At 43.4% G+C, this 27,281-nt stretch overlaps 1 protein-coding gene across 4 annotated transcripts in view; it reads left to right on the top strand.

Moving 5' to 3' along the window:
• cnih3 (cornichon family AMPA receptor auxiliary protein 3) overlaps window positions 1–27,281 on the top strand; it is a 150,890-nt gene that overhangs the window by 34,611 nt on the left and 88,998 nt on the right. For all 4 annotated transcript variants that reach the window (XM_079526503.1, XM_079526500.1, XM_079526502.1 and 1 more), the window contains exon 3: window positions 16,608–16,655. In XM_079526503.1, the coding sequence (XP_079382629.1) occupies window positions 16,608–16,655 (48 nt within the window). The remainder of the gene's footprint in view (window positions 1–16,607; window positions 16,656–27,281) is intronic.

The raw sequence follows: 27,281 nt of genomic DNA, 5'->3' as shown, positions 1-27,281 counted from the left end.
CCTAAACACTGCCTTATTTGCACAATCTGCCTTTTCTTTTAAAGCCATTAAAGAATTTAACAAGCTCCCTGTCGATCACAAAACCTCCCCAGATTTCCATATTTTCCTCACATGAAGTTAGAAATAACAGTGTCCATTTAACTTTAACTTGTTTTATAACTTCGGCCTATGTAATATTTTGATATTAGTATTCTGTGTTGTATTTGTTCTATTGATCTGTGTGCATGTGGATGCCAATAGTTATCCATTTGTAGTGGAAAATGGTAGGTGTTGCACTGTTTTAAAGCTTCTGTACACATGACCAGGGACTACAAATGAACTAGTAGCTAAATATGGTACTTTCCTATTTGCTTGACATTAATGTATTTCGTACAGCACACCCCGATACAAATAAACCAATAAACATAAAAGCAAACAAAACATAATAGTTATCCATTTGTAGTGGAAATGGTAGGTGTTGCACTGTTTTAAAGCTTCTGTACACATGACCAGGGACTACAAATGAACTAGTAGCTAAATATGGTACTTTCCTATTTGCTTGACATTAATGTATTTCGTACAGTACACCCCGATACAAATAAACCAATGAACATAAAAGCAAACAAAACATAAAAACAAACAAAACACTAGACTCTGTGTACAGCGTCTAGATGTAGTGTTGTGTAGCAGGATATGGCTGAGCAGATGAAACATTGTTCGCTATCGGGTGGAAACCTCATATTTACAAAACGGTTTCTTTTCATGATTTCAATAACAAAACAGTAGGCATGTAACGATTCACTCAACTCACGATGCGATTCGTATCACGATATGAGGTTCATGATACGATTTTTCACGATATTAAAAAATATATATATTTTAAAGATTATTTTTTTTTAATTTTATATAATTTGTCTTCCCCCCTGAGATTTTTTATTTAACTACATTGCAAAAAAGTAGCATTACTTTTGACAGTGCAGAAACATAATTGCCTTCCTTGATGAGTATCAACGACCATCATCACCTGGGCACAGTCACAGACACACACAGCTCCCCTCTACAGTGCTCTACTACTGAAAGTAACTATCATTTCTCTCCAAAAGCACTTGAATATGATGGAATATGACTAAAGCTCACATTTCACATCACACACTAGCCCCCCCAAAGACTTTTTTTTGAAAATCAATTTTTTAATTTCAATGAATCGATTCATATCGTCGGGATTAATATCGATATATATCGATATACGATATATCGTTACATGCCTACAAAACAGCGAACAATTTAAACAATGCGTTTTGAGCTTGTAGATTGCCTATTTTTTGCTACTTTTGTGTCACACTGTATGACAAAAAAAGTTAAAATATGGAGGTACGAGGTTTTGTGTCCGACGGCAACGATATGGCAACTGCAGTCCTCTGAGCACATAGTCTTTATGTGTGAAACAGAGCTGTCTGGCTGATTAGCTGAAGGCTGTCTCCCCCCCTGTTGCTCTTGTTTGTCTGGACATGGACCCATCTTTCTGGGGTACATGTTGCAATTGGCATACGTGCATACTGATGTACGCACACACACACACACACACACACACACACACACACACACACACACACACACACACAGTCCCCAGATGAGAATGCATTATTGTTTTGAGTGTCCCAACACAGCTCAGGGCTTGGCTTGTCCTTTTCCTATGCTCAAGGCAGCTGTTGCGTTTTTTGCTTTTCCAACAACATGCCCTAATGGGGGGGGGGGGGGGGGGGGGAGAGAGAGAGAGGGGGGGGGGGGAAGAGAGAGAGAGAGAGGGGGGGGGGGAAGAGAGAGAGAGAGGGGGGGGGGAAGAGAGAGATAGAGGAGGGGGGGGGAGAGAGAGAGGGGGGGGAAGAGAGAGAGAGAGAGAGAGAGAGAGGCAGAGATGAACCATTACACTCTGCAGATGCCCTGATTCATACTCATGCGCAGACACATGCACATGCAGACATGTACGTTCAAATGGACAATGACCACACACACACACACACACTCGCTCTCGCTCTCTCTACACACACACACACCTCTCTCTCTCTCTCTCTCTCTCTCTCTCTCTCTCTCTCTCTCTCTCTCGCTCAAATAAACGTGCATAGAAGTCTCCCATGTGCATGTACATAGACACCCGGCACATCCAGTCCACTATTAAGGGATTAAGTCGTGCCTGGGATAATATCATGAGCCTCATGCCATGTTACATCAGAACCAGAACACAGCGACAACACAGAGGCATCCTGGGGGAAGAACTCAAGGTTCTCAAATATCTAATGAGTCTCATTTTAAATCTGTTCGCCACTAAGGAATGAACATTATGCACTCAGTCGCAGTCATTTAAATTGGTCTATTAAATATATGCCCGGGGCACATTAAAGAACACCACGGAAATGCTGATCTGTGACTTGGTCTACACCTTGTGGTGCTGCAACGTGATCTACAGTAGACTATATGATTTATAGACATTGTGATTTTTGATTCCTTACCTAATGGTCATAGGATTCATTTTTATGTCATTTAGTAATGTAGCTATGTATGCCTGATGCAAATTGTGCATACAAGTCTCTTTCCTCTTCAAATCGTCGAGGATATATCATTTTGATCAATAATTAATCTATGTAGCGTCTATACTAGGCTCCCTATACTTTCCCCCCCTCTCCCCCAACAGGGCGGCGGTGGCTCAGGGGTAGAGTGGCTGGATGGTAACCGCAAGGTTGCCAGTTCAAACCCGGGCTCCCCCAGAGTTAGTGTCGAAGTGTCCTTGAGCAAGACACTGAACCCCAAATTGCTCCCGATGTGCTGGCTAGTGCCTTGCATGGTTTCTGCCACCATCGGTGTATGAATGTGTGTGTGAATGGGTGAATGTAATGCACAATCTATGTAAAGCGCCTTGGATAAAGGCGCTATATAAATGCACCATTTACCATTTACTCTACAAATGTGTTTGCCGAAAACAGCCGAGCCAAATGTGCCAGAATACCGACGCAAGGTTCAGGTCAATTATTTATTTTAGTTTATTTAGTTATTATTTATTTACTTCCAAAACTAAATACAGAAACAATTAAAACATCTGTTATTTATAGAGCCACCCAACAGTGGAACTCATTATCTGTTAATATAAAACAAATCAAAAGTAAATACTCTTTTTAAAAAAATCACTTAAAAAAACATTATTGGGAGAGCTCACACAATTGGACTGATGTGCTTTTGTACATGATATTTGTTGTTGTTTGTATACTACTGGCCCTTACCTGTTGTGAGATATTGCCCCCCCCCCCCCCCCCCCCCCCCCCTCCTTGTGGCCGCCGGGGGTACTGTGCCCTGGGTGCGTTTTTAATTCACTAATAAATTCATTATTAATCATTAATGTGTAAAATCAAAAAAAGGGCTTCGTTAAGACCTCCATATTATTATGGTCAATGCCTGTGTGAAAAGTGGGAGCGATTGGCGCAGGTGGTGAGGAGATACGGCGGTGTTTCTGACACATTCATTCATTCAGACAGACATTGACTGAATTATAGTATGATGATGATGATGATATGGTATTGTATGTTGTTTTTATGTTGTGATGTTCTGTGTGGACCCCATGAAGACTAGCGACCGCAGCAGCGGAAGCTAATGGGGATCCAAATAAAGAATAAAGGTCAACCTTATCTCATAAACCCGTGATGGCAAAACAGATGATGGCTTGGGGCGGATTTTGACCAGACGCCGTGGCGCGGCGTCGCCTGATGATTTACGATTCTGTCCCTATTGGGCTGGAACTCGAACGCTGCTGAGTCGACTGAAGTGGTCTTCGCAGCGTATAGGCCTATAGTGCAGGGTTGGGCAACTTTGACGATGGAGAGGGCCACAATATTTCCACACTCACTCCAGGGGGTGCATATTACTGTCGTAACAAAAATAGCCGATCTACAAGCTCAAAACGCGTCGCAATGCGACGCATTTTGAGCTTGTAGATTGGCTATTTTTGCTATATTTGAATTGAAAACCTGAATATGTTTTTGAATTGGAATCCTGAAAAGTAACCTTTTTATTGAATTTCAAATGCATTTAGTTATAGTTATGTTAACTTTATGAGCTGTTAACATAACTACATTGGACACAAAAAGACTAACATTTGAATACTAGTCATTATTACTAGTCATTTAATACTAGTCATGAAGTAATTAAAGCGGGTTTGGAATTGTAAAAGCTGAAATCAATACTATATCAGTATTCTGATATCAACATGCGGGCCGCATTAAGTGAAGGTGGGGGCCGCATGTGGCCCCCGGGCCGCCAGCTGCCCACCCCTGGCCTAGTGACTCGCTCGCCTGTGCCTCACTCTGCAGTGCCTCTCATGGCTCAAGGCAGCATGAGACGGCACACCTCCGTAACAGGTTATTAGCAGAGTGGTCACCCTTTATACGCCTTGGGTCTGAGAACGACACTTCTGCACTTCCTATGTGGGCGAGACCTTGTAAACGGACAAAGGGATGTGCAGAGAGTGTTACGGAGAGGCAGGAGCTGAAATCTCGTAGGAGGGCACTTTTGAACAAAAATAGCAGATATGCAAGCTCACAACGCGTCGCGCTGCGACATGTTGAGAGCTTGTAGATCAGCTATTTTCGGGGCGCAACCCAGCACTCTGTATCTACTGGAGATGCGGTGTAATGACATAGATTTCGAAACAAAATTTGTTCAACGCAAAATGGTGACTTCGGAATGCCTTCCGGCATGGCATGGAAAGGAGTGACATAAAATGCTGCATTCGTGGTCTGGAGAGGGCAGTTGTTTTACAGACGGGTATAAGGGCAGGGGCTGAAGCCCCCTTTGATGTCTATGTCTATATTTGACTCGTCACGTCAAATGTTTTCCGTTTCATCAGATGTTGTCCCATGTCGTCACGTCACTATAGCTATGTACTTGACAGTGAGAATGTGTTATTCATGTGATTAATTGGCTTTGAAGTGTGTTTGATGGCATTTTTGTTCTGTACCCTGTACAGCAGCAGCCAATTAGCTACAAATAAATGTTAAGAGAAGCATCATTAGTAAATAAATGAAGAAAAAAAAAATTCTGCACACCATTTTCTGCTCCCAGAACTTTCTTTACTTAAAGTGGTAACGGTAAAGAGAAGCATCATTAAAGGACAACTTTAGTTTTTTTCAACCAAGGTTCATGTTTTAGGTATAGTTATTAGAGAAAGTAAAAGATGAGTGTTATTTGCTGCTTTCTTTCGTTTTAGGGATTTTAGCTGTTTTTGACAGGGGGTGGGGGCATTCGAGCATGGGGCTAAATATGTATTTTTTTTACCAATTTTTATAGCAATTTCTTTTTTGTATTATTTACTATAGTCCTACTAGACCCAAAGAAATTACATCTGGCCACAAAAGATCACAGGATCTACTGAATGTGTCAAACTGACATTGAGCCTATGACACACAGTGTGGCTTCCCCCCAGTAGGCTACCTTCACATTCAGTAGATCCTGTGATCTTTTGTGGCCAGATGTAATTTATTTGGGTCTAGTAGGACTATAGTAAATAATAAATAAAAAAAATCGCTATAAAAATGTGTTAAAAAAAATACATATTTAGCCCCATGTTCGAATGGCCCCACCCCCTGTCAAAAATAGCTAAAATCCCTAAAACTAAAGAAAGCAGCAAATGAAAAAGAATTAACACTCATCTTTTACTTTCTCTAATAACTATACCTAAAACATGAACCTTGGTTGAAAAAAACTAAAGTTGTCCTTTAATGATGCTTCTCTTTACCGTTACCACTTTAATCCATTCTGGGCGGGAACCCCTTTTGGTGTTTTAAGCATTCTGTTCTACTTTAGCTATTGAAAAATAGCAGATCTACAAGCTCATAGCGCGCCACCGAGTGGCGCGCTACGAGCTTGTAGGTCTGCTATTTTTGAAAAGTCGTGAAAATGTGGCGCAAATCTTAGTCTAATAACTATACCTAAAACATGAACCGTGGTTGAAAAAAACTGAAGTTGTCCTTTAACTGTCTCCCCCATGGACCTCCCCTCCCTCCTGTCCATGCGTGTCTCTGGGGCTCCTCCCCCACCACTCAAGCATAAACCGCCGGTGCACTTCCTGTTGTTTTCAATTTGTTCTTAATTGGCCAGACTAGCTAATTAAGTAACGGTAAATCACACATGTGTACAAACACAACAAAACTTGCACAAACGCAACAAACATGTACTGCATAACGGCAAGCAACCGATGTGCATAAACGCAAATTTGCATGCGCGCACACGGACACGCACGCACATATACACATTACACACACACACACACACACACACACACACACGCACACTTATTCCTTTGACTGATTTGACTCTTGTTTACAGCATTGCACCGGGCTTTTGCTTGTCAAGCAGATGCCACTGAGTTGCATATCAAAAGAGCTTCAGCCTAATTGCCTCCTAATGAGAAATTTTGAGTTGGCAGTTTTGGACACGCACGCGCGCACACACGGACACACACACACACACACACACACACACACACACACACACACACACACACACACACACACACACACACACACACACACACACACACACACACACACACAGTCACACACACACACACACACACACACACACACACACCTCCCTCTGGTGATGCCAGTGGAATACAGTATGTATATTTAAAGCCTGAATTCCACTTGGTTGTGTGCTGGTGTCGCACACAGAACATACCTGCGATGCATTAGAACTTACCCTCGGGAATCCAAGGTGTTTTTATTTAGAGGAAGAGAAAAGTTTAAGGTAACAGTAGGATGTGTCATACAAAGTTGTTTTAAAGGTTTCATGACATTAATTTTCATTTAATTATATTTTTCGTTTTTCTTTTAGGTTCTATGACCTCAATTACACCCAAAAAAACTGAACTTTGAACATTCAGTGGACTTTCTGTGGTCTGGAGTTTTCTCTGGGGTTTGGAAGCCTCAAAAGGCTGCAATAAAAACAGGCGTTACTGTTCTGATCTGGTTTGGGAGGGACAGTGCCGTGGGCTCGTCGTTCCAGATGGGTCGCAGCGTATTAACCCATTTATACCTGAGGACGATTCTACAGTTTTCTGAAAAAACCTATGTTTCTATGTCAGTCGTTCTCAAACATTTTCATGGTGACAGGACCCCCAAAAATATATGTAATTGGCCGCCGACCCCCATCTGAAAATATGTTGTTCCAGGGAATATTATATTCAAATATTTGCGCCACATGCGCTATGAGCTTGTAGATCTGCTATTTTCAACAGCTAAAGCATAACATATAATGCTTAAAACACCAAAAGGGTTTCCCACTTCCCGCCCAAAATGGGTTAAAGGCATATTTGGCCCTGTTGATGCCATGCTTTTGATGTCATCGTCTGATCCACCTTCATTGCCAAGCTTGCTCCCTAGATATGTGAAGCGGTTTCTTTCTTGTTCTCTCCCTGTTGTTGGAGTGGGAGTTCCCGTTTGTTGTTTTATTCTCATAGCTTCTGTCTTCTTCACATTGATCTTGAGCCCGGCCCCGCTCTATGCTGCCTCTTCGTGTTAGCTTGGACTGCATGTGCAAGTTGTCCTGCTGACCATGGTTGTTTTTCCTCATGATCCAGTCGATGATCGTCAATGAAATTGACTTCACTGTAGGACTGGGCAATGAACCGAAAATAGGGTATGCGCATGCTTAATGTGAATGGCACATCGAGTGGAAAATCGAGTGGCAAAGCAACATGCAAAGTGAGTTTAACATTGTTTAATGTTGTTTAATGCAATCAGATTTTTGCCACTCAGTAGGTATTCCTGCATAACTTCCGGGTTTGATGATGATGTCACGCGCATACCCTCTATTATATCAAAACCAACATTTAGAACCAATGACTGAACTCAGAACCGAATGCTCCAGAAGCAAGTTTTCTCAAATCAACGAATCTGCATGAAAAACATCTCATAGATTTTTTTTAAAAATCAACTAAATTGATTAGCCTGATTAACCACTTAACCCATTATACTTTGTTCTACAATGGTGGCATATACAAAAATAGCAAATAAAGCAATCTGCTATTTTCACTTCCAGTATTATTCTACATAATCTTTCATTAATCGTAAGCGAAGCAAAGGTTGTAATGGTTATTATTATCGCCCAGCCCTGCTTCACCGTGCCTATACTGTGTAATATTTGTAATAATGAAAGGTTAAAAAGGCAATATGACGTGTGTTTTTCATTCATTGCTTTCACTTGCTGCTGTTGCTGTTGAAATGTGGTGAAGTCCCATCACGGGACTCCCCGTGACGTTGCTTTGTAGTATATGAGAGAAATTAGGCGCTTTAGTTGGCAACACAGCCTCAAGACTCTGCATCAAAACAAGCATATGAATGAACATGAAAGGTGTGCTCAGTTAAGCGCAAACCTCTGCCAGGAGGCATGCCCTAAAACCTCTGTCTCTAATGTATCATGCTAATCTCTAAACAAGCAAACTGCATAATTCTACAGTGTCGACTATACTGTAAATAACATGATGGGCAAGAAGTACAGACATAGGCCTATATAGTAGGACATAAGTGCCCAGGGTATGAAGTGAATTCTGAAGAGCTGAGTTTTCAAACTGCGTTGGAAGATGGGGGGTGAGTCTGGGGGGGGGGGGGGGGGGGAGGGTGCAGGGGCTTATACGAGCTTTGGTCAGGGTGTCATTATAGGGAAGGGAGGGACACAGATCTCCTGTCTTTGACAATCTAAGTGTGCGGGAAGGGGTTTGGAGCCAGGCGCATCGTATCTACAGGTAGTGGGGAGTGCTGTGTCTTCTAGGTCATCCTCAGTCTTTTGAATGGGAGGTGAGCACCATGCAGAAGCCAGTGAAGTGGGAAGACGTGAACATTAGTCCATTTAGACCTGAGGACGATTCTACAAATGTCTTGTAAATCCTGACAGTTTTCTGAAAAACCTATGTTTCTATGTCAGTGGTTCTCAAACATTTTCATGTGAAGGACCCCCAAAAATATATGAAATTGGCCACATCTGAAAATATGTTGTTGCAGGGACCTCCCCAGAAGCAAAGATTTGAGTTAAAAACGTTCGCTCTGAAAGAATATATACAAAGATTTGTGCCACATTTTCACGATTTTAAAAAAATAGCAGACCTAAAAACTTGTAGCGCTGCACGCGGTGCCGCGCTATGAGCTTGTAGATCTGCTATTTTTCAACAGCTAAAGTATAACATAAGCCTTACAACACCAAAAGGGGTTCCCGTCATGAATGGTTTAAGGGAGGTGGAGGAACAGGTGTCTACGGTGATGACCGCCCCGTGTTGGGACCCACTGCTGGCTCGTTACGCCACTGCTCCCGGGTCCTTGGCAGTCTGAGCAGGAGTCACCAGGGTGTTGTTGATAGAACTCCTGCAGGCGGCAATAAGACATCCCATGCAGGGAAGAAGAGAAGCTCAGTGTTGTATTATTATATGAGGTGCTGGGAAGACATTCACATACTGTATTATTATGTCAGCTGTGCAGCAATGAGATGAGATATACTTTATAATCCCTGAGGGGAAATTGATGCGTTACAGCAGCATAATGTGATAGAAACAAATAAAAAAAGCTGCAAGCAGCGATAAGACGGGGCCAGGTACAGTAATATGAAAAGTCACACCTGTGTGAACTGAGAGGTGCAGGCAGCTCAACAACATCGCTGGCTGGCTGCAGTTATAGTTATAGGCTATAGTGCACATTTCAATCTGTGTGACAAGAAGGAGAGAAGTAGCAAAATAGGCATGTTTTTTTTTTTTCGTCAGGTACTAATAATAATGGATTTTATTTATAACGCACTTTACATTCCATGGAATCTTAAAGTGCTACAGCAGAATAAAATAAAAGCAGAAGAAACAACACACCATTAAAAACATCTAATAATTTGTTATTATGTTCTTGTTGTGTAATGTCTGTTTGTTGTCTTTAAGTTTGTTAAAAACCAATAAATATACTTTATAAAAACAGGAACATTTAAAACATAAGGAACATTTAAAACATAAGGGCAAGGCTATAAAAATGCTTTGGTAAAAAGGAAAGTTTTTAGTCCTCTCTTAAAAGTGTCAACCGACTGTGGGGCTCTCAGGTGGGCGGGGAGAGCGTTCCACAGTTCGGGGGCGACCGAGCAGAAGGCCCGGTCACCCATGGTGCGTAGGTTTGTCTTTATGGGTTTGAGGAGGTTGGTGTTTGAGGAGCGGAGGGAGCGGGTAGAGGATTGAACTGTGACAAGTTCCTTGAGGTAGGGGGGGCATTGCCGTGGATGCACTGGTACTGTAGGTACACAGTGGTTCTCAGACATTCTCATGTCAAGGATCCCCAAACATGTGTTTCTGGCTACCCCCTTAATACTTTCAGCGCCATTGGCGAAGATCTTTGTCAATTGAAGCCTAATTTTGATACTGACGCTTAACACCATTGCCGACGGCCTTCGGCAATTGCGCTTTTATATCACGTTCGATTGCTCGAGCCAAAATGCTACTCACGTTAGCCGGTTAGCTAGCTGTGTTGTTAGCACAGCACTGGATCGCCCATCATAGATCGTCGTCGCCATAATAATCCATTCTATCCATTTCTTTCAATCGCCTGTATCTCCTATTCCTTGTCCCAGATGGCATTTTGGTCAAAACAGCGTTTCTTTGACGGCACAGAGCTGACGATCTGGAGCTCTGCAGAGCTCCGGTCTGGATTCACATTGTAAACAAGGCCGGCCCAGCTCTGTGTACATTCCTAACTTAGGGCTACTGCTAGTGAAGTGGAAATGGCGGCTTTTCAAAATAAGAGCTCAAATTTAAAAAATGCTGGCGTGAATTAGATCCTAATTTTTCAATAAATGATAGCGCTGAAAGGGTTAAGAGAGGATTTGATAACATTTATTTCGTCAAAATCACAACGTGTCGCTGTGGCATTTTGCACGTTGTAATGTTCTTTGGGCCTTGAAACTCCCCCCCAGGGAACCTGGGGTTCCCCGAACCAATGGTCTACTTCAGTATTGTACATGACAATGTGATGTGATAAACTTTGGCAGGTCCTATTTTCTTGTAGCTAGCTGCTGAGATTGTGTACTGCTGTCTAATGTGAGTAATAGTGTTTATCTTCAGCCAGTAGAAAGGTCCAACACTCATGTGTTGTTATGCACTATGATCTGGGTAATTCAATATGATACTGTGAATAATTTCTCTCCCCATGATGGATGATGCATGGCATCTATCTAGCTCGCCTCTCTGCCTGGCATTTAGTCGTGCTTCTAAATATGGGAGCGTGAAGCAGCAGCCAAGCGACACTGCTGTTCGTCGGCTCCACATTGTCACGCTGCCTAAAACTACAGGGGCAAGACTGCTTTCTAATAGCATTCTCTAAATAAAAGGCAAGAATACATCCCATACTGAGCATGAGTCCATCCTACGGAGGCAGGGTGCATGAGTCCATCCTACGGAGGTAGGGTGCATGTCAGAGTCCATCCTATGGAGGCAGATTGCATGAGTGTTTGATATTGTTTATATGAGCATATGTTGTCATGTGAAGAGCCCTCCACAGGTGTGTGCATGACTCCACAGGTGTGTGCACGCACGCACACACACACGCACACACACACAGCCACGCACGCACGCGCATGCGCGTGCGCACAAAAGCACACACTGGAGATTATAAGAAGTCATTACCAGTAAGGCGCCTGAGGATAGGGGGGTCAGATCAACATATCTGCCTGGGTGACACCAGACTGCTGGGCGAGCGCTGGCGCTTTGGCATGGGGTGGGTAAGATCTTAATTTCCGGGCCTGTTAACTCTAGTTTGTCACATGCTCCATCCCTGATGATGTCACGTGATGTCACGTGCTCCATCCCTGATGATGTCACGTGATGTCACGTGCTCCATCCCTGATGATGTCACGTGCTCCATCCCTGATGATGTCACGTGCTCCATCCCTGATGATGTCACGTGATGTCACCCCTGATGATGTCACATGATGTCACGTGCTCCATCCCTGATGATGTCACGTGATGTCACGTGCTCCATCCCTGATGATGTCACGTGATGTCACCCCTGATGATGTCACGTGATGTCACGTGCTCCATCCCTGATGATGTCACGTGATGTCACGTGCTCCATCCCTGATGATGTCACGTGATGTCACGTGCTCCATCCCTGATGATGTCACGTGATGTCATGTGCTCTATCCCTGATGATGTCACGTGATGTCACGTGCTCTATCCCTGATGATGTCACGTGATGTCACATGCTCTCTCACCCCGACCACCATATATGGTGACCTACACACAAACTGGCGGGAAATGCGCGATTCCATAGTTAACTGCGACCTTTGGTCGCAATAAAATGCTTTACAATGTGTTGTGTTTATTATTATAAAGCATTGACTACTTACAACTGTAATTAGTGTTATAAGCAGATTGATTGAATACTTTATTAACAGTTTGCAGAAAAAAGCACAGGAAAGTACAGTTCAATCGGGGTCCTTCCGACTCCTTCGTTGCTTTACTGTATGGCGTATGCCTTATTATATCTTTCTTCTGCTTCTGAGTTTGTTAGCTGTTTGGTGGAGAGATGCTCGATGGTACTCCCTTTCTTCTCGGCACTTGTAAGTACTATAGAGTGGTGCCCGTTGACGCCTCTACAGCGGTGACCGTTGGGCACTGGCCTACTTTGAACGATGCAAGTTGGAAATGGATGCCCCACACAGATATTATGCCTGTATCCCTTTTATGCCCATATATGGAGTTCTTTGTGCCCAAATATGGAATCTATGCACACGTCAGAATGATGTCAGAACAGGCCAGCTCCATATATGGACACTGGGCAAGGGCCCCGCGCAGAGGCCTTTTTGGGGCGGTTCTGGACAACCGTGGGTCCGACTGACTCGACACCGGGCACTGCACTCCCTGTATGTGGGGGTGTGGAACGCGTGTGTCGAATTTGAAGTAGGTGGGGCTAACGGTTCTCGAGTTACATGGAGTACAGACGTATACAGAGACTTGGCACATTTATAGTTAATGTTTATAATGCATTATAGACATGGGCTTCATAGAAAGTGTTACCAAAATGGTAAAACAATTACACAGAATCGCTTTAACAATAATAATACATTTAAAAAAAAATGATGTGACTTGTGTATCGAACATCTGAAAGATTCAAAATGAAATGTTTTGAAGAGATACTAACATCACGCTACTATTTTATCACATTCCTCCAATACATTATTTTTCTCTTTAATTCCTGCTCCTTTCTCCTTATCAGTGTGGCGGTTATTAGCGGCTGTCGTCTCTTTGGCTTCACAGAAAAGGAAAAAATAAAATAAATTAATAATAATTTTGTGAGCATGAATTGAATGATAAAAAAAGATAATATAATAAATGAATCAATGTTGAGCCCCGGGGGGGCATGCAGACTGTTTATTATGTATTGTTTATTGTTTATAAGGATCCCCATTAGCTTTTGCCTTGACAAAAGCTAGTCTTCCTGGGGGTCCGACACAGACTAACATTTAACAAAGGCAATACTTACAATTGTTTACAAACACTAACTCAAAATAAAACATAGTAAAATAAACTATAAAATAAGAAATAAAAAACGTAGAAGAAATAAAAAAAACATAGCAAAAATCACTTTCAACAAATTATACATTTGAATTATTATTTTTTCCCAGGGTTACTACAGGATGGTTTACATAAGGTGTTCTTTTAACTTGATTTTAAAGATGCATTTTGTATTTGTATTGGTTATACACTTTGGTAATGCATTCCAACCCATTACAGCTCTATAAAAAATAGAAGATTTGAGAATATTTGTTCTTGGTTTAAGTGCCACCAAAACACCCGAACTGGCTTGTCTAGTCATATGGTTTATGGACAGTGCACAGAAAACAAAGGCATAAATGAGTGTTGAATGTTCACGGCCACCACCAGCACTATCAAGTTGACCTCTGACATTGTTGAATGATTCATAAGCATCTAAAGTTTATTGATTGGACCCTTGAGGAATGAAGGGTGTAACAAGTCCTGTCCAGATTGCACTACTGTGTAGAGCGTCGGTTAATATTTAATGAGGATGTTAAAAGCACCGGCGACTGCATGCTCATTCCACTGTTCATTTATTTATTGTGTGAGAATGTGGCTTTCTGCTTGTCGCTATAGCGCTGGAAAACCTTGCGCTTGATCAACAACAATTTGGAGTTTAGTTTTGACTGATGGCACAATTTCAGTGCAGTCAATTTACAAAGTACACAGCATGTGGTTCTCACAGTTTTTCAGGTCGTGAACCCCCCAAGTTAATATAGCCGTATCTGGAAATGTTTTGTGCCAGGGCCCCTCCCCCATACAAGATTTGTGGGGTGAGAATCTAATATTCCAAGTTGTGAACATGTCATTTTGATGCTACGTATATTAACTAATTTAACATGCATGGGACTCCCTGAAACCTCCTCAAGGACCCCTGTGGGGGACCCCACTTTGAAAACCACTCTATGCGATCCAATAATGGCAACGTGTTATACTTACTTACTTACTTAGGCCCGTCGCTCCCAGTGGAGCATAGGCCATCGACGACTCCTCTCCATCCAACGCGGGTTTTGGGCTGTCCTTTCTGCCTCTCCCCATGCAGTTGATTCGCTTCTTCCGCTTCCCCTGGGGGTTCAAAGTCAGGGCCTGGCGCGTGGTACTAGCTGCCGGTTTCCTCAGGGTGGGACCGATCCATCCCCACTTTCTCCTCAGGATCTGTTTCTCCACTGGCTCCTGTACTACCTTTCCTCCAGAGTTCCTCATTTATGATTTTGTTTGGCCACCAGATCTTGAAAATGCGCTTCAGACAGCACTTTGGTTGTCAAGGCTATTTGTTTAGAGGAATAGATGTTCTTCAGGATGATGAAGGCTTTTTTTTTATTGATTGAAATATTTATTAACAGTTTGCAGAATTACAGTACATTTCAAGCACAAACTCAATACAGACTGTTAACTGTGAGTGGACGACCCAATTAAGCATTACACTAGTTTACAAGAGGGTCCACCTTGTTCAATTCATCAAAACATTTAGAGACGTACACTTCTATATAGTCAAAGAACAGAACAGGAATTCATCATAAGGGAGGTAGGCTGCTCTAGCTTTACCTACTCTAGCGCTCTGTGCCGCCCTGCTTATCTAGAATGCTGCCGAGGAAGGTGAAGGAGTACGACTGTCTGGATTGGTTCCTTCGCCTACTGTAATTGGGATATTTATTGGACTGGTTGTTAATTGTCATTATGTTGGTCTTCTTCTGGTTGATTCTCAAACCTACTGTATGCCCAGGGATGTATTTGCCAGCTTGGCAACGTGTCGCAGCGTGTTGTAAGCTTGTAAATCTGCAATATTGCTGAATTCTCGCCTATTTTCCCCCAAATGTCTGTCTACATTTTTGACGAATGTTCACTTTATTTCCAGAATAGGGAGGGTGGGGTTCATATCGTCTGTCTGATTTGTCCAAAACTGTTACTTTTCAGGATTCAAATTCAAAAGCTTCACACAGTGTTTCGAGCTTGTGTATCGGCTACTGTTGATGCTTTTGTGTGACGCTGTAGTATGATCAAGTACTAGGGTGTTCATTTACAAGAGGAAAAACCCCCCACAAAAAGTATGAATATGGACATAAGAGGTTTCTCATGATCAGATCCACTTGTTTTCCTTCTAGCCCATTTTGGGCGGGAACCCCTTTTGGTGTTCTAAGCATTATGTTATGCTTTAGCTATTGAAAAATAGCAGATCTACAAGCTCATAGCGCGGCACCGAGTGCCGCGCTATGAGCTTGTGGGTCTGCTATTTTTGAAAAATCGTGACAATGTGGCCCAAATGTTTGAATATATTCTTTCAGAGTGTTTGTTTTTAGCTCACGTTTTTCAGAAAACTGTCAGGATTTAGAAGGCATTTGTAGAATCGTTCCCAGGTCAAAATGGGCTAGACACAGTTTACAGCTCCTACTCTGGGCTGCCTGTCAGCCTCTCTGTATGCACAGAAATCACCTGAATCTTTTAACATCAATGGAAATCCACATCAAACGTGGCATCAGAATCTGCTGATGCCTTTACCTCAGATAATTGGCATTGCTGATACTGCTAAACTCACTCTGCAACATTTGGTTTCCCCAGTTGTCTAGGGACTACTTTTATCTCTCTCGTGTGTGTGTGTGTGTGTGTGTGTGTGTGTGTGTGTGTGTGTGTGTGTGTGTGTGTGTGTGTGTGTGTGTGTGTGTGTGTGTGTGTGTGTGTGTGTGTGTGTGTGCGTGTGCGTGTGCGCGCGCATGCATGTGTACATTGCTATACTTGTGAGGGCCAAATGTCCCCACGGCATTGTTCCTATAGTCCTCACAAGATAAATGGATGTTTTATGGTTCAAATGTTTTTTTTCAAGAGTTAGACTTACACTTAGGAAACATTAGGTGGAGGTAGTTGGTTTGTTCGTGTGTGCATGCAGAGTGAGCACAAACGTATACCAAACGTGTGTGCATGTGTGTGCGCAATGTGAAACCGTCAGCAACATTGACACTAGTCAAATTGTTCTGTGGATTCTTAGAGAAACTAACAACTTCCATCTTGCTGTGTGTTGTTTGTTCCCCCCCTGCAGAGAGAGAGGCTGAGGAACATCGAGAGGATCTGCAACCTGCTGAGGAAGGTACGTGACAAACCGCAAACAACCCATTTAGTCCTGAGCTCGATTCTACAAAATGTCTTCTAAATCATGACAGTTTCCTGAAAAACCCATGTTTCTATGTCATTCTCAAACTATTTCATGTCAAGGACCCCCAAGATTATTATGTAATCTGGATCCCCCCGGAAGCAAAGATTTGAGTTAAAAACGTTCGCTGTGAAAGAATATATATTCAAAGATTTGCGCCACATTTTCACGATTTTTCAAAAATAGCAGACCTACAAGCTCGGCACTCGGTGCCGCGCTATGTGCTTGTATATCTGCTATTTTTCAATAGCTAAAGTATAACATAATGCTTAAAACACCAAAAGGGGTTCCCGCCCAAAATGGCTTAAGCCCCATTCGTACCACAGTGTCGCGCGCCAAGAATAGCCGACATATAAGCTCTCAAAGCGATGCGGATGCATGCGTCACGTTGTGAGCTTGTAGGTTCTCGGCTGATGTTCTTGGCTTTGGGAGAAACGAAGGTGTCCGTTAAGTGTTGCCATTGTCCTGCGGAAATTTCGTAGTTATACAAATGGATAAGTTAGCACTGTGTGTAACATTGGGGGTATAATCTTCTGTAAGTGTTATTATTGCTATTGTTTTAACAAGTAACAATTAATGTGCTAGATGCTTACACGCCTTTAGTTATATATACAAATTTTAACGCAGCCATTTTAAATGTGTCCATTCATGATCTCCACCAGGCCAGAACGGCCGAAAGGGGTGGATTGTTTTTGCCCCAGTCCTGGTGTGTTGTACTTTCACAAATATGTGCCGCAATAACAATGCAGGTATTTGACTAGGTAGCCTGACGTGATTTGCCATTGAGGCAAAATCAGCGCACATTCATGCATTCATTTAAATACACCAGTAAATTGCCAGCATTTCAAGCCAGTGAACAGGGTTTATGCTACTGCTACTGCTGATGTGTGAGACCAGGCCAACATATTTTGTGTTTTTAACTTTGAACTCTAATGATGCTATCAGTCCTCTCTCTTTATGTTGAACTCATGATGGGGAGACAGAGATTGAGAGGTGCTGTGCTTCCTTTTTTTCTTTTTTACTGGCTGTGTGTGCGTGCGTGCGTGCGTGCGTGCGTGCGTGCGTGCGTGCGTGCGTGCGTGCGTGCGTGCGTGTGCGTGCGTGCGTGTACGCGCATGCGTAGTACGCGCATGCGTAGTATGGAGGTATGAGACATGGCCTTCTCAATGTGACGTCTGTTTCACCCTCTAAAAGTCAAAGCTGTGTGTGTGTGTGGTGTTGTCAACACCTGCTCTGTGGACCTCATTAGACCCCTGAGGAGGGCATGTGCAGCGTGACGCACGCACGCAGCACACGCACATGTTCACCTGCTGCACAACATATAGAGTGTAGAATGTAGGTTACTGCAGAAGACAGTGTCACCACCTTGTTGTGCCACAGGCAGGACCTTCCAGGGTCAGTGTTCATGACCTCTAGTCTGAGGGTGGTCATCTGGAAACTTTCCATCACAGTGTCTTCCCTGAGTTCCATGCAAGCGTCCATGCAGCTGAGTCCTATGTGTTCTCAATGTCCTGTACGTGTGTCACCACAATATCCCACTGACCAGACAGTTTTCTGAAAAAGCTATGTTTCTATGTCAGTCGTTCTTCGGTTTTTCAAAAATAGCAGACCTACAAGCTCGTGGCGCGCCACTCGGTGGCACGCTATGAGCTTGTAGATCTGCTATTTTTCAATAGCTAAAGCATAACATAATGCTAACACCAAAAGGGGTTCCCGGCTTCCCGCCCAAAATGGGTTAATGAACATGTCTATCCTGACTCTACCCCTTCATTTTGAGAACAATATTGACACTGGGTATAGGACTCAGAGACCACGTTGGAGAAATAACATAGAATAAAAACCTATAGTGTTCCTGGTGGCGGGTTGTCTCTTTTCATTAAGCCCACATTTTCAGTCCATTAGTTCCAGTTCTACCCATGAAATATTCAAGTTGTCCAACTAGAAGTGAGTTGAATTAATATTCACTGATATTATTATCAACAGCCAGAAAACTAGGAACCATATAGTTTATATGACCTGTTAAGGACTTGTTGAAATGTTTATTTGTTCTTTGAGTCTTAGATTGCAGCGTGACTCTTTTTCAATCCATTTCCCCAGTACAATGTCTCAACGGATATTGCATAGCAGTACTTGCATCTGTGCATTATTTTTCTTTCATATCATATCCCTGAAAGTGTTGACAATGGCAACACCAGAATTAAGGGCATTCAACCATCAAGAAACCCCTACAGTAGGCTTACTTTATATATTGAAAACTGAATTTGTATTGCACAAGCACTACAGACACCCCACAATGAATCACTTTCAAACCTGCTGTGTATTATTTTACACAAGACGACGATGCAACTTGTGGGAACCTAATGATATAGGTTGTCAGCACCCGTCTTACTTTATATCTCTGCTGTCCGGAGGAAACCTCATAACTCCAAAATATACGTTTTCAAGGAAATGAATAAAACCTTTGTAAGAAATTGCTAAAATAGCCTATATGCTTGTAAGCATGTGAGCTTTTATATTCATTATTTAAAAAAAAATGGTAACAGAAAAGTTGAGCTTATAGATTGGCTAATTTTGCAATAAGTTTGTGAGCTCATAGGCCATCGTACAGTGGCATATACAGTACGTAAAACCGGGCTGACAACCAACTGATCTCCATGGCGCTCCACTCCAGCATGGATGCATGTCCGGGGTTCCGGCTGTGTTTTCAGTAGTATTTTTAGCAGCTCTCCTAGCTCTTCACTCTTCCAAACTCTACTTCATCTCCTTCCAACTGGCAGAGATCACAGGATGGATGCATCTTAGTGACGCTTCGCCTATTGGGTCTACACTAGTATACGTTTGTATTTTTGCCTTAGGCAATAAGTGCGTGTGCGTGCATGCGTGCGTGCGTGCGTGCGTGCGTGCGCGTGTGTCTTGGGGCTTGAAGCGACAAGCCTGCACATTGCCACAGCAACCGAGCGAACCTCTGAGTGTACTCATTAGCTTCCTTCTTGCACCCTCTATTTTTGGTTATTGGATCTGTTTCTCTTTTCTCTCTTCCTCTCCCCCACTCTCTCCTTCTTTTCGTTCATCCGTCCCGCACGTTCTCACTCTACATGTCCTAATGTGTCTCCTCTGCTGCCCTCCTTTACTTGGAAGCAGGCGGAGAGAAAGAGAGAGAACATCCAATTTCACTTGATTATCCTGTATCATTTATGACTTCTCTCTCCTGATTGGATGAAATTGGTGTCCTGGCCCGATGTATTTGGTTGCGGCCCTTTCACTGTCTCCTCTTTCCAACATACGGTTGGAAAGTCCTCACAAGATACCCCCCCCCCCTCTCTCTCTCTCTCTCTCTCTCTCTCTCTCTCTCTCTCTCTCTTTCTCTCTCTCTCCTGCCGATGCAAAACTTTGCACACTCACACACTCCCTGGATGCCCCCATGCAAATTCTTCAGAATTATAGCACCACCACGAGGCAGATTTTTGCTAAACACTTTTCATTACATTTCTCGTACACCTTCCATACATCACGCAAATCAGTATACTATCTCTATAGTCATGTGATCAACAAGATTGGCTTCCAAGCTCGCAGGATTGGTCAGTTTCGAACAAAATGCCACAAATCATGAACACAGCGTGCGATTTCCGTGAAATTATACATGCACATTCCCTCAAATCAGCCTCACGGTGGCACTATAACAGGCCAATTCCTGTTATACAGCTTTTTCCAGTTGGAAATTGGAATATCCTTCATGTGTAAACGCTCTCAATGTCTACAAATTATTCGAGGGCCCAAGCCCCCCAACCCCCACCTAGTTTTTTTAAATGTTTTTTTTTGTGGTTTTCGCCTTTATTTTATATATTTTATGGAGGGACAGACAGTAGGCTGACACGAAATGGGGAGAGAGATGGGGGGGGAAGACATGCAGTAAAGGCCGTCGGGGTCGGGAGTCGAACCCGCGGCACACTGCCAGACTGGATTACCAGCCAAGGTGCCTGGACCACTGAGCCATGGCCCAGGCCAACCCCCACATAGTTGTCACTGCAGGGGGTAGTTTCCCATGCATGTTGGATGTAGCGCATGGAAGGAACCAGTTCCTTTCCCCTCCATCAGGCTGGCCAGGGGGAAGCAGTTTAGAGACCAGGATTACTGCATGTTTTTGTGAGGGTACCTACCTTAGGGGACACAGGGACACGTGGAGAACATGCAAACTCCACACAGAAAGGCCCTTTTGCCAACCCCACCTATAGGGTATGGGCACTGATGATGGCATTTATTGAAAACACAACATGCATTCATCTTCAAAACATTACTAAGCATTTTGAATATACTGTTACGTCACAAACGATCCTATCCTCCTGGTGGAGACCTGTGCCCCGAGGGGCACTTTCATTCTTCTTTCCCCTATATCGTAATACAATCTACAGTACAGTATGTTGTACTGGACACTTACTGGTCCATTTGAAATGGACATTGTGGATTTGAGTGTGCATTTCTCTCACACAGCCTCATTTCACCCTCCATTTCTTTCCCTCTTGTTTCCTCCCCTCTGATCTCGTCTAGCTCCTGTTCTTCCTCTCCTCTCTGTCTCTCTTCTCTGCTGCAGTTGGAATGAGATGAGAAGAGAGTCACAAATGGAGTGTTGTGGCGCCGAGCTGTACTCCCTGTTTTGCTCTCCACTTCTGCTTGATGTGCGTGTGTGTGTGTGTGTGTGTCTCCGTGTGTGGGTGTGTGACTGTGCAGGGCCGTATTTACTCTCCCAAGGGCCCCTGGGCTAGACAGAATTTCAAGGTCCCCCCTGGGTTGCCCGGGTGCGAAAACATTTGCGGTATTTTGCTTTAATTTTGCTGTGATTTTGGGGTACCCAGCCACCCCAATAGAGAGAGGTGGGCGGGCGGGCGGACGGACGGACGGACGGACAGACGGACGGGTCGTTGAATGAATGCAGCCACTAGCCAGTAGTGCACTAATGCAGTTTTACAGCAAAATATTTCACAATGTGCTCTAATAATAAAATCACAGTAAGAGAGATGAGCAAGAGTACAGAGTACAGCCACTAATAGACCAATTCTTTGTTTACAAACATTGGGTCTGGGCACACGGGTGACTGTTTCATGTAATCAATTCCCAACAGATCTCAAAACCTGTTGTTTTGGGGAGCACTGGTTTCAGTCCATTCAACCTCCTCTTGTGTGTTGGCTAGTGTGATGCACCCTAGGAGACATTTATACTTCAAAGCGCAACAGTGTTGCGCACAGAGAACAGCTGATATACAAGCTCACATCGGTCTGCGTGCGCGACACCATCACGGGACGAAGCATAAATGATACTTGATGGGCTGCAGGTGCGCGTGCAGCCATGGACAATCAGGCTCTGCTGCCGTGTTCATGAGCGCACCTCCCGTTCTTATGACAGCGACTGGAGGTGTGGTTTTGAGGACAATTGTTTTGAATTGCTATTATTGTTCAAACACAACAGAAACCAAGGACTATATATTTCAAGGGGGAGAGATCACAATAAAAATCCTAATCATTCTTCCTCCACACTGGGAGAAAAACAGCATCTGAAAGTTTGATGGGGCATTTCTTACACGTGAGTGCAGTTAGAACTTTTCCATTGCATCTTATGAGAGGTGGTGTTCTTCTGCTGCCTTTATGCGCATGCATGCTGTTTCTTATCAGTGTGACGTCGTCTGTTAAGGCGCCTATATTGCACTAATGCAGTTGCCAGTTTTACAGCAAAATATTGGGGGTATTTTTATTTATTTTGGTGTCATTTTGGGGTAGTCACTGTGCATGGCAGGCTATAGGGCTTTCTACAGCTACTCCACAACACAGCAGGCACTGTCTGCTGTGCAGACAGCAGAGCAGCTCCTACAATAAATGCACCACGTCTCTGTGTGTGTCTGTCTGCGTGTGTGTACGGTTGTAATGCACGTAACTCGAGAACCGTTTGCCCCACCGACTTCAAATTCGACACACACGTTCCACACCCCCGCAGGGAGTGCAGTGTCCGGTATCGAGTCGGTCGGACCCACGGTTCTCCAGAACCACCACAAAAGGCTCTGGTCAGTGGGCCAGTGCCAGTGGGCCTAATGAGGCCAAGTCGCCCTCACCTGTGCAATTTCCAGCCTCTGCCTCAGCCAATTGATTGCCGGCAACCCCACACCTGACAATTGATTACTTAACCAGTCCACTTTTCACAGTCGGTCAGTTTGCCCTCTTCACACAAAGTTGGGGACAGGGCTGCAGCCCACCCTAGCCCAACGGTAAATCCGGCCCTGTGTGTGTATGTGTGCGTGTGCGTGTGTGTGCGCGTATTTGATGCAATACACTTGTATTACAGAGGGGTGTGGGGAGGTGAGCACATAGATTGGTGAGCCAATAGGAAGTCCCGGGCTGTCTCAGCCGGCCCAGGACATTGTCCGCCCCTCTATGCCCAGAAAACCATAGGGGCTCCATCTTGCGCCACCCTTATCCCTTATCCCTACACGTATTTGCCATTTTTTACTATTTTGAAAAACATTTTAAAATAGCCGATCTACATCGAAACATTGTGAGCTTGCAAATCGGCTATTTTAACTATTTTAAAGGGTTTTTTAAAATAGTAAAAAATGGAAAATTAGTTTAGGGATAAGGGTTAAGGGGTGGCGCAAGATATAGCCCTATGTCTCTTTCAGGCTAGCCTATCTGTGACCTCACCCATTCATGACATGTTCGGGACTCGTTCACGTCAGGACCCCAGGAAGACTAGAGGCTCAGTCATGTGTCTCTAATGGGGATCCTTCAATAAACATAAACAAACATAAACACATAGCGTTAACATCCAGGCCTAGGGGTGCTGGGCAAATACTGGTAATTCTGACTTACATTTACAATTTACAATTTAGGCATTTAGCAGACTCTCTTAATCCAGAGCGATTTACGTACATTAAGCAAGAACAAAAAAGCATGGGAATACATCACATAAATATAAATGCATTTATCATGAAACATGCATAAGCTAAGAACGTAACTAGAACATATCTATATAATGACACTATACATATAAACTATACATATATGCTATGCTATACTATGCTACACATATGTATATGTATGACGTATTTCCCAAAGTTGCAAATTTGTAATTTAGAAGGTATTGACATGTGTTCACATTATATTCTGCTGTAAGTGATTTTGCCTGTGCATAATGAACAACAACAACCTATTCTACAGAGACCTGCATGGCCATGATTTAGCAGTTTTATTCTTCTCTGGTTGTAGTTTGGTTTGACTGGTGGATTCTCTGGTTCCTATAGGGCAGGGGTGCCCATTACGTCGATCGCGGTCGACCAGTCGATCGCAAGCGCTGCGCAGGTAGACCGCTTGGCCTTGCCATGAAAAAAGAAAAACAATCCTCGCCTCGGGCAGGCGGCGGCGCGCCGGTGGCTTTGAAGGAGAACGTCGGGTCTGTTCTGTTGTTAAACAAACAAATTAAAAGGATATCTATCCATCATTGTTCATATAGCAAGATGCGCGCGGCAAAGAAGCCTAAAAAGGTCGGCACGGACCCCCGCGGAGGTCGACGCGGACCCCCGCGGAGGTCCGCGATAGTCTGCGTGGGGGTCCGCGATAGTCTGCGTGGGGGTCCGCGCCTCCACGGTAGTCTGTGTGGTCTGTGCGGTAGCATCATGATGCCATCACCCATGCATCACAACTAAAACAAACTAGGACTAGCTTTGACGGTTGCCACATTTCGTGACTGAGAGAAACAAGCAACCAGGTCTATGAAAATGTTAACAGGAAATTAAGTCTCTTCTTTGCAATGCGGGGAAACTGAAAAGATAAATAAATAGAATTGATTTTGAAACCTAGATTTTGAAAGTCCTAATGCCTTAATGTTATTTATTTATTCGCCATATTCGGTACATATTTTGAGTATTTTAAGCAAAGGGATAATTATCTTTTGGTTGGTAGATCACCTTGAGCTGGCAATTTTAAAAGTAGACCTCAAGTCAAAAAAGTGTGGGCACCCCTGCTATAGGGCGATGGCTCTCTATTGACTGACTGTCTACTATTCACACCCATCCATGCACGCTCTGGGTTACTGGCATAAACTTACTGGTATACTGGTTTGTCCTGACTGAGTCTGCACCTTGCAAAGACTCGTTGGTGTGCACTGTGCACTGCTTCTTCACTTTCTCTTTTAACTCTGAACAGGGCCCGCGGAAGGCACTGGCAAAGTGGGCAATTTCCCAGGGTGCCAACCACTGGGGGGCGCCAAATACAGATGGATGGATGGTTTGTCTGTCTGTCTGTCCGTCTGTCGTGTTTACGGTGACAGTTGACGCGGCCTCTCTCTCATGCTGTTAAGTATTGTTGATAACAGTGTGTTCACATCTTTCAGCCAGTCTGAAAGTGCTGTATGCTGTTCATGCTTTGAAATCTAATAATACGCTGTTGATATTTTATGAAGGGGGAAGAAAGGCCAAACATTTTCGACGTGCCTGACTCTGAACCTATGTAACTTGAAAAGTTGTGTGGATATTCTCAAACCTAGAATCCAAAACATTCATCTGGTTATGGATAAACATTTATTAAAATGTTCATCTCAAAAGTACATTGTAGAACGTCAACATATGGAACCACGCTTCAATGGACTCAACTCTTGGCATCTGTCGTCATCAACAGATGCACACAATTCCATATGTGGACGTTCCACAATATACTTTCATCACTGCAGCGACAGAAGGAGCTTCATGCAAACTGTTGGTTACAAAATGCTGCATGATAAGGAAATGCCAGCTGCTATCGGAGATAATCTAACAGTGGTGTTTCTCAGCCAGTATGTTGGTGCCCACAAGGCATCCTGCAAGGGGTTTCTGAACTGCTCTGTGGACCAAGAACAGCTGTAATGTTATGGGATATGTTGTGATCTCCAATAGGATGGTTCATGGTTCACATAAAGATTGCTGCTCCAAGTGCGAGAACAAATTGCTTATCTGCAGCTTATTTTTACTGTTGAAGATTCTGCTTATGCTGAAGAGCAAGGCAAGCATTCATACAAAAACGTCTACTTTTTTTGGAAAAGTGTGTCAACTCGATTTAGCCTTCTGTGCTATTGAGATGGTAGTGAAATTGAGACGCCGGCATGAGTGAAGCATAGTAGCATACAGTAGCAGAGAGAAGGCTTCAGGTTGATATAATTCATTCTCAGCAGGGTGCCGTGTGGCTACAAAGCCCCAACCGCTTTCAACCTCGCGTCCCTATTTTGAGCGTGTTTTTCTAAAATAGCACATAATATGCCAGCTCACAACGATTGTTGTTGTTGTTGTTGTTGTGGGCTTGTAAGTCAGTTATTTTTGTACAAAATTGAAAATGATATAGAGCACCGAAGTCTGACGTCAATATCGGTAGAGGGCGCACATCCACGGGTTCATGTACTTTTTTATTTGCATTGTAATCCCCAGAGTGGGATTTTAGATCGCCTCATATAATAACTGTTTGAAAAAAAAAATCATCCAGGCCGCTTCACTCATATGGATGTGAAGAATCAACTGGCTGAGAGAAAACACTATTGTTACTGCTACTGAATTACATTTTCGCTAGAAACAGACTATCATATACGAGTGACTGACTGTCGTAAACGATACAGAGACACCTCCCTGACAATAACGCAGAGACAGCTTGTTCATTTTTGAACGCTTATATGAAACGATTTTAAGATGAGCCCATGTTATTCTCCATAGAGAAATTACTTCCGTGAACCAGGGGAATCGAGGGGACGAGCAATTGATGTCAGGACTTCGGTGCTCTATAGGCCAGGGCTTTGGGCAGTGGTGGTCTGGAGTTTAGAGTGTTCCCATTTTATCCCTCAGTCCAGAAAATCCGCGTGTGGAAGTGAAGGAGCAACACTCACCCCTCCCTCAATACGCAGACAACATGAGTTTACTGTAGGCTGTGTATAAAGAATAAAAAGCTTTTTATTTTGTTTTGGGAATTAATTGATTTCCTGGCTGCTTTCTATGCAGAAAAATCTAATTTCAGGTCTGAGTGGGATGGTTCATAGCCCATTAGAGACCTAAACCCTGGCACACATTGGAATTAACTCGCTGTGGTAGAAAATAGAACCAATTACCACACACTTTTGTAACTGTGTTAAATGCAGGCTGCCAGAACTGCCGATGATGGCTTTGAAGAACAGGATCGTTCTATAGCAAACAAACATTTCATGACCTGGTGGTAGCCCCATACTGACTTACAGTATCTGCAAAAACACTCTTTTTCAAAAACATCTTTCAAAATCTTTGTTTTGTAGAATTCCGGAAACCTGTGGGTATGCTACCGCATTCATTCTAATTCCCCAGAGAGACTCGAGTCTCGACTTACATTTTCTCAGTTGAATCCTCAATCGAAGTTCTGACCATGCATCAATCGACTTTTAAAATTAACATATTTACAACAATCACATAAAGTTTTTTCTAGTTATTTTCTAAGCAAATCAATGGTGGCGCCAGAACACACTCAAACGCTAATTTAAGAAATTGGCTGATAAAAACTGTTGCTGGGGAGATTATAGTAAGGGCTATCCTGGGGTGTG

This window comes from Electrona antarctica, assembly GCF_951216825.1.
Source record: "Electrona antarctica genome assembly, chromosome: 17".
Classification (NCBI taxonomy): Eukaryota; Metazoa; Chordata; class Actinopteri; order Myctophiformes; family Myctophidae; genus Electrona; species Electrona antarctica.
The sequence above is the reverse complement of the archived record's forward strand: the minus strand, read 5'-3'. Positions and strand labels throughout refer to the sequence as shown.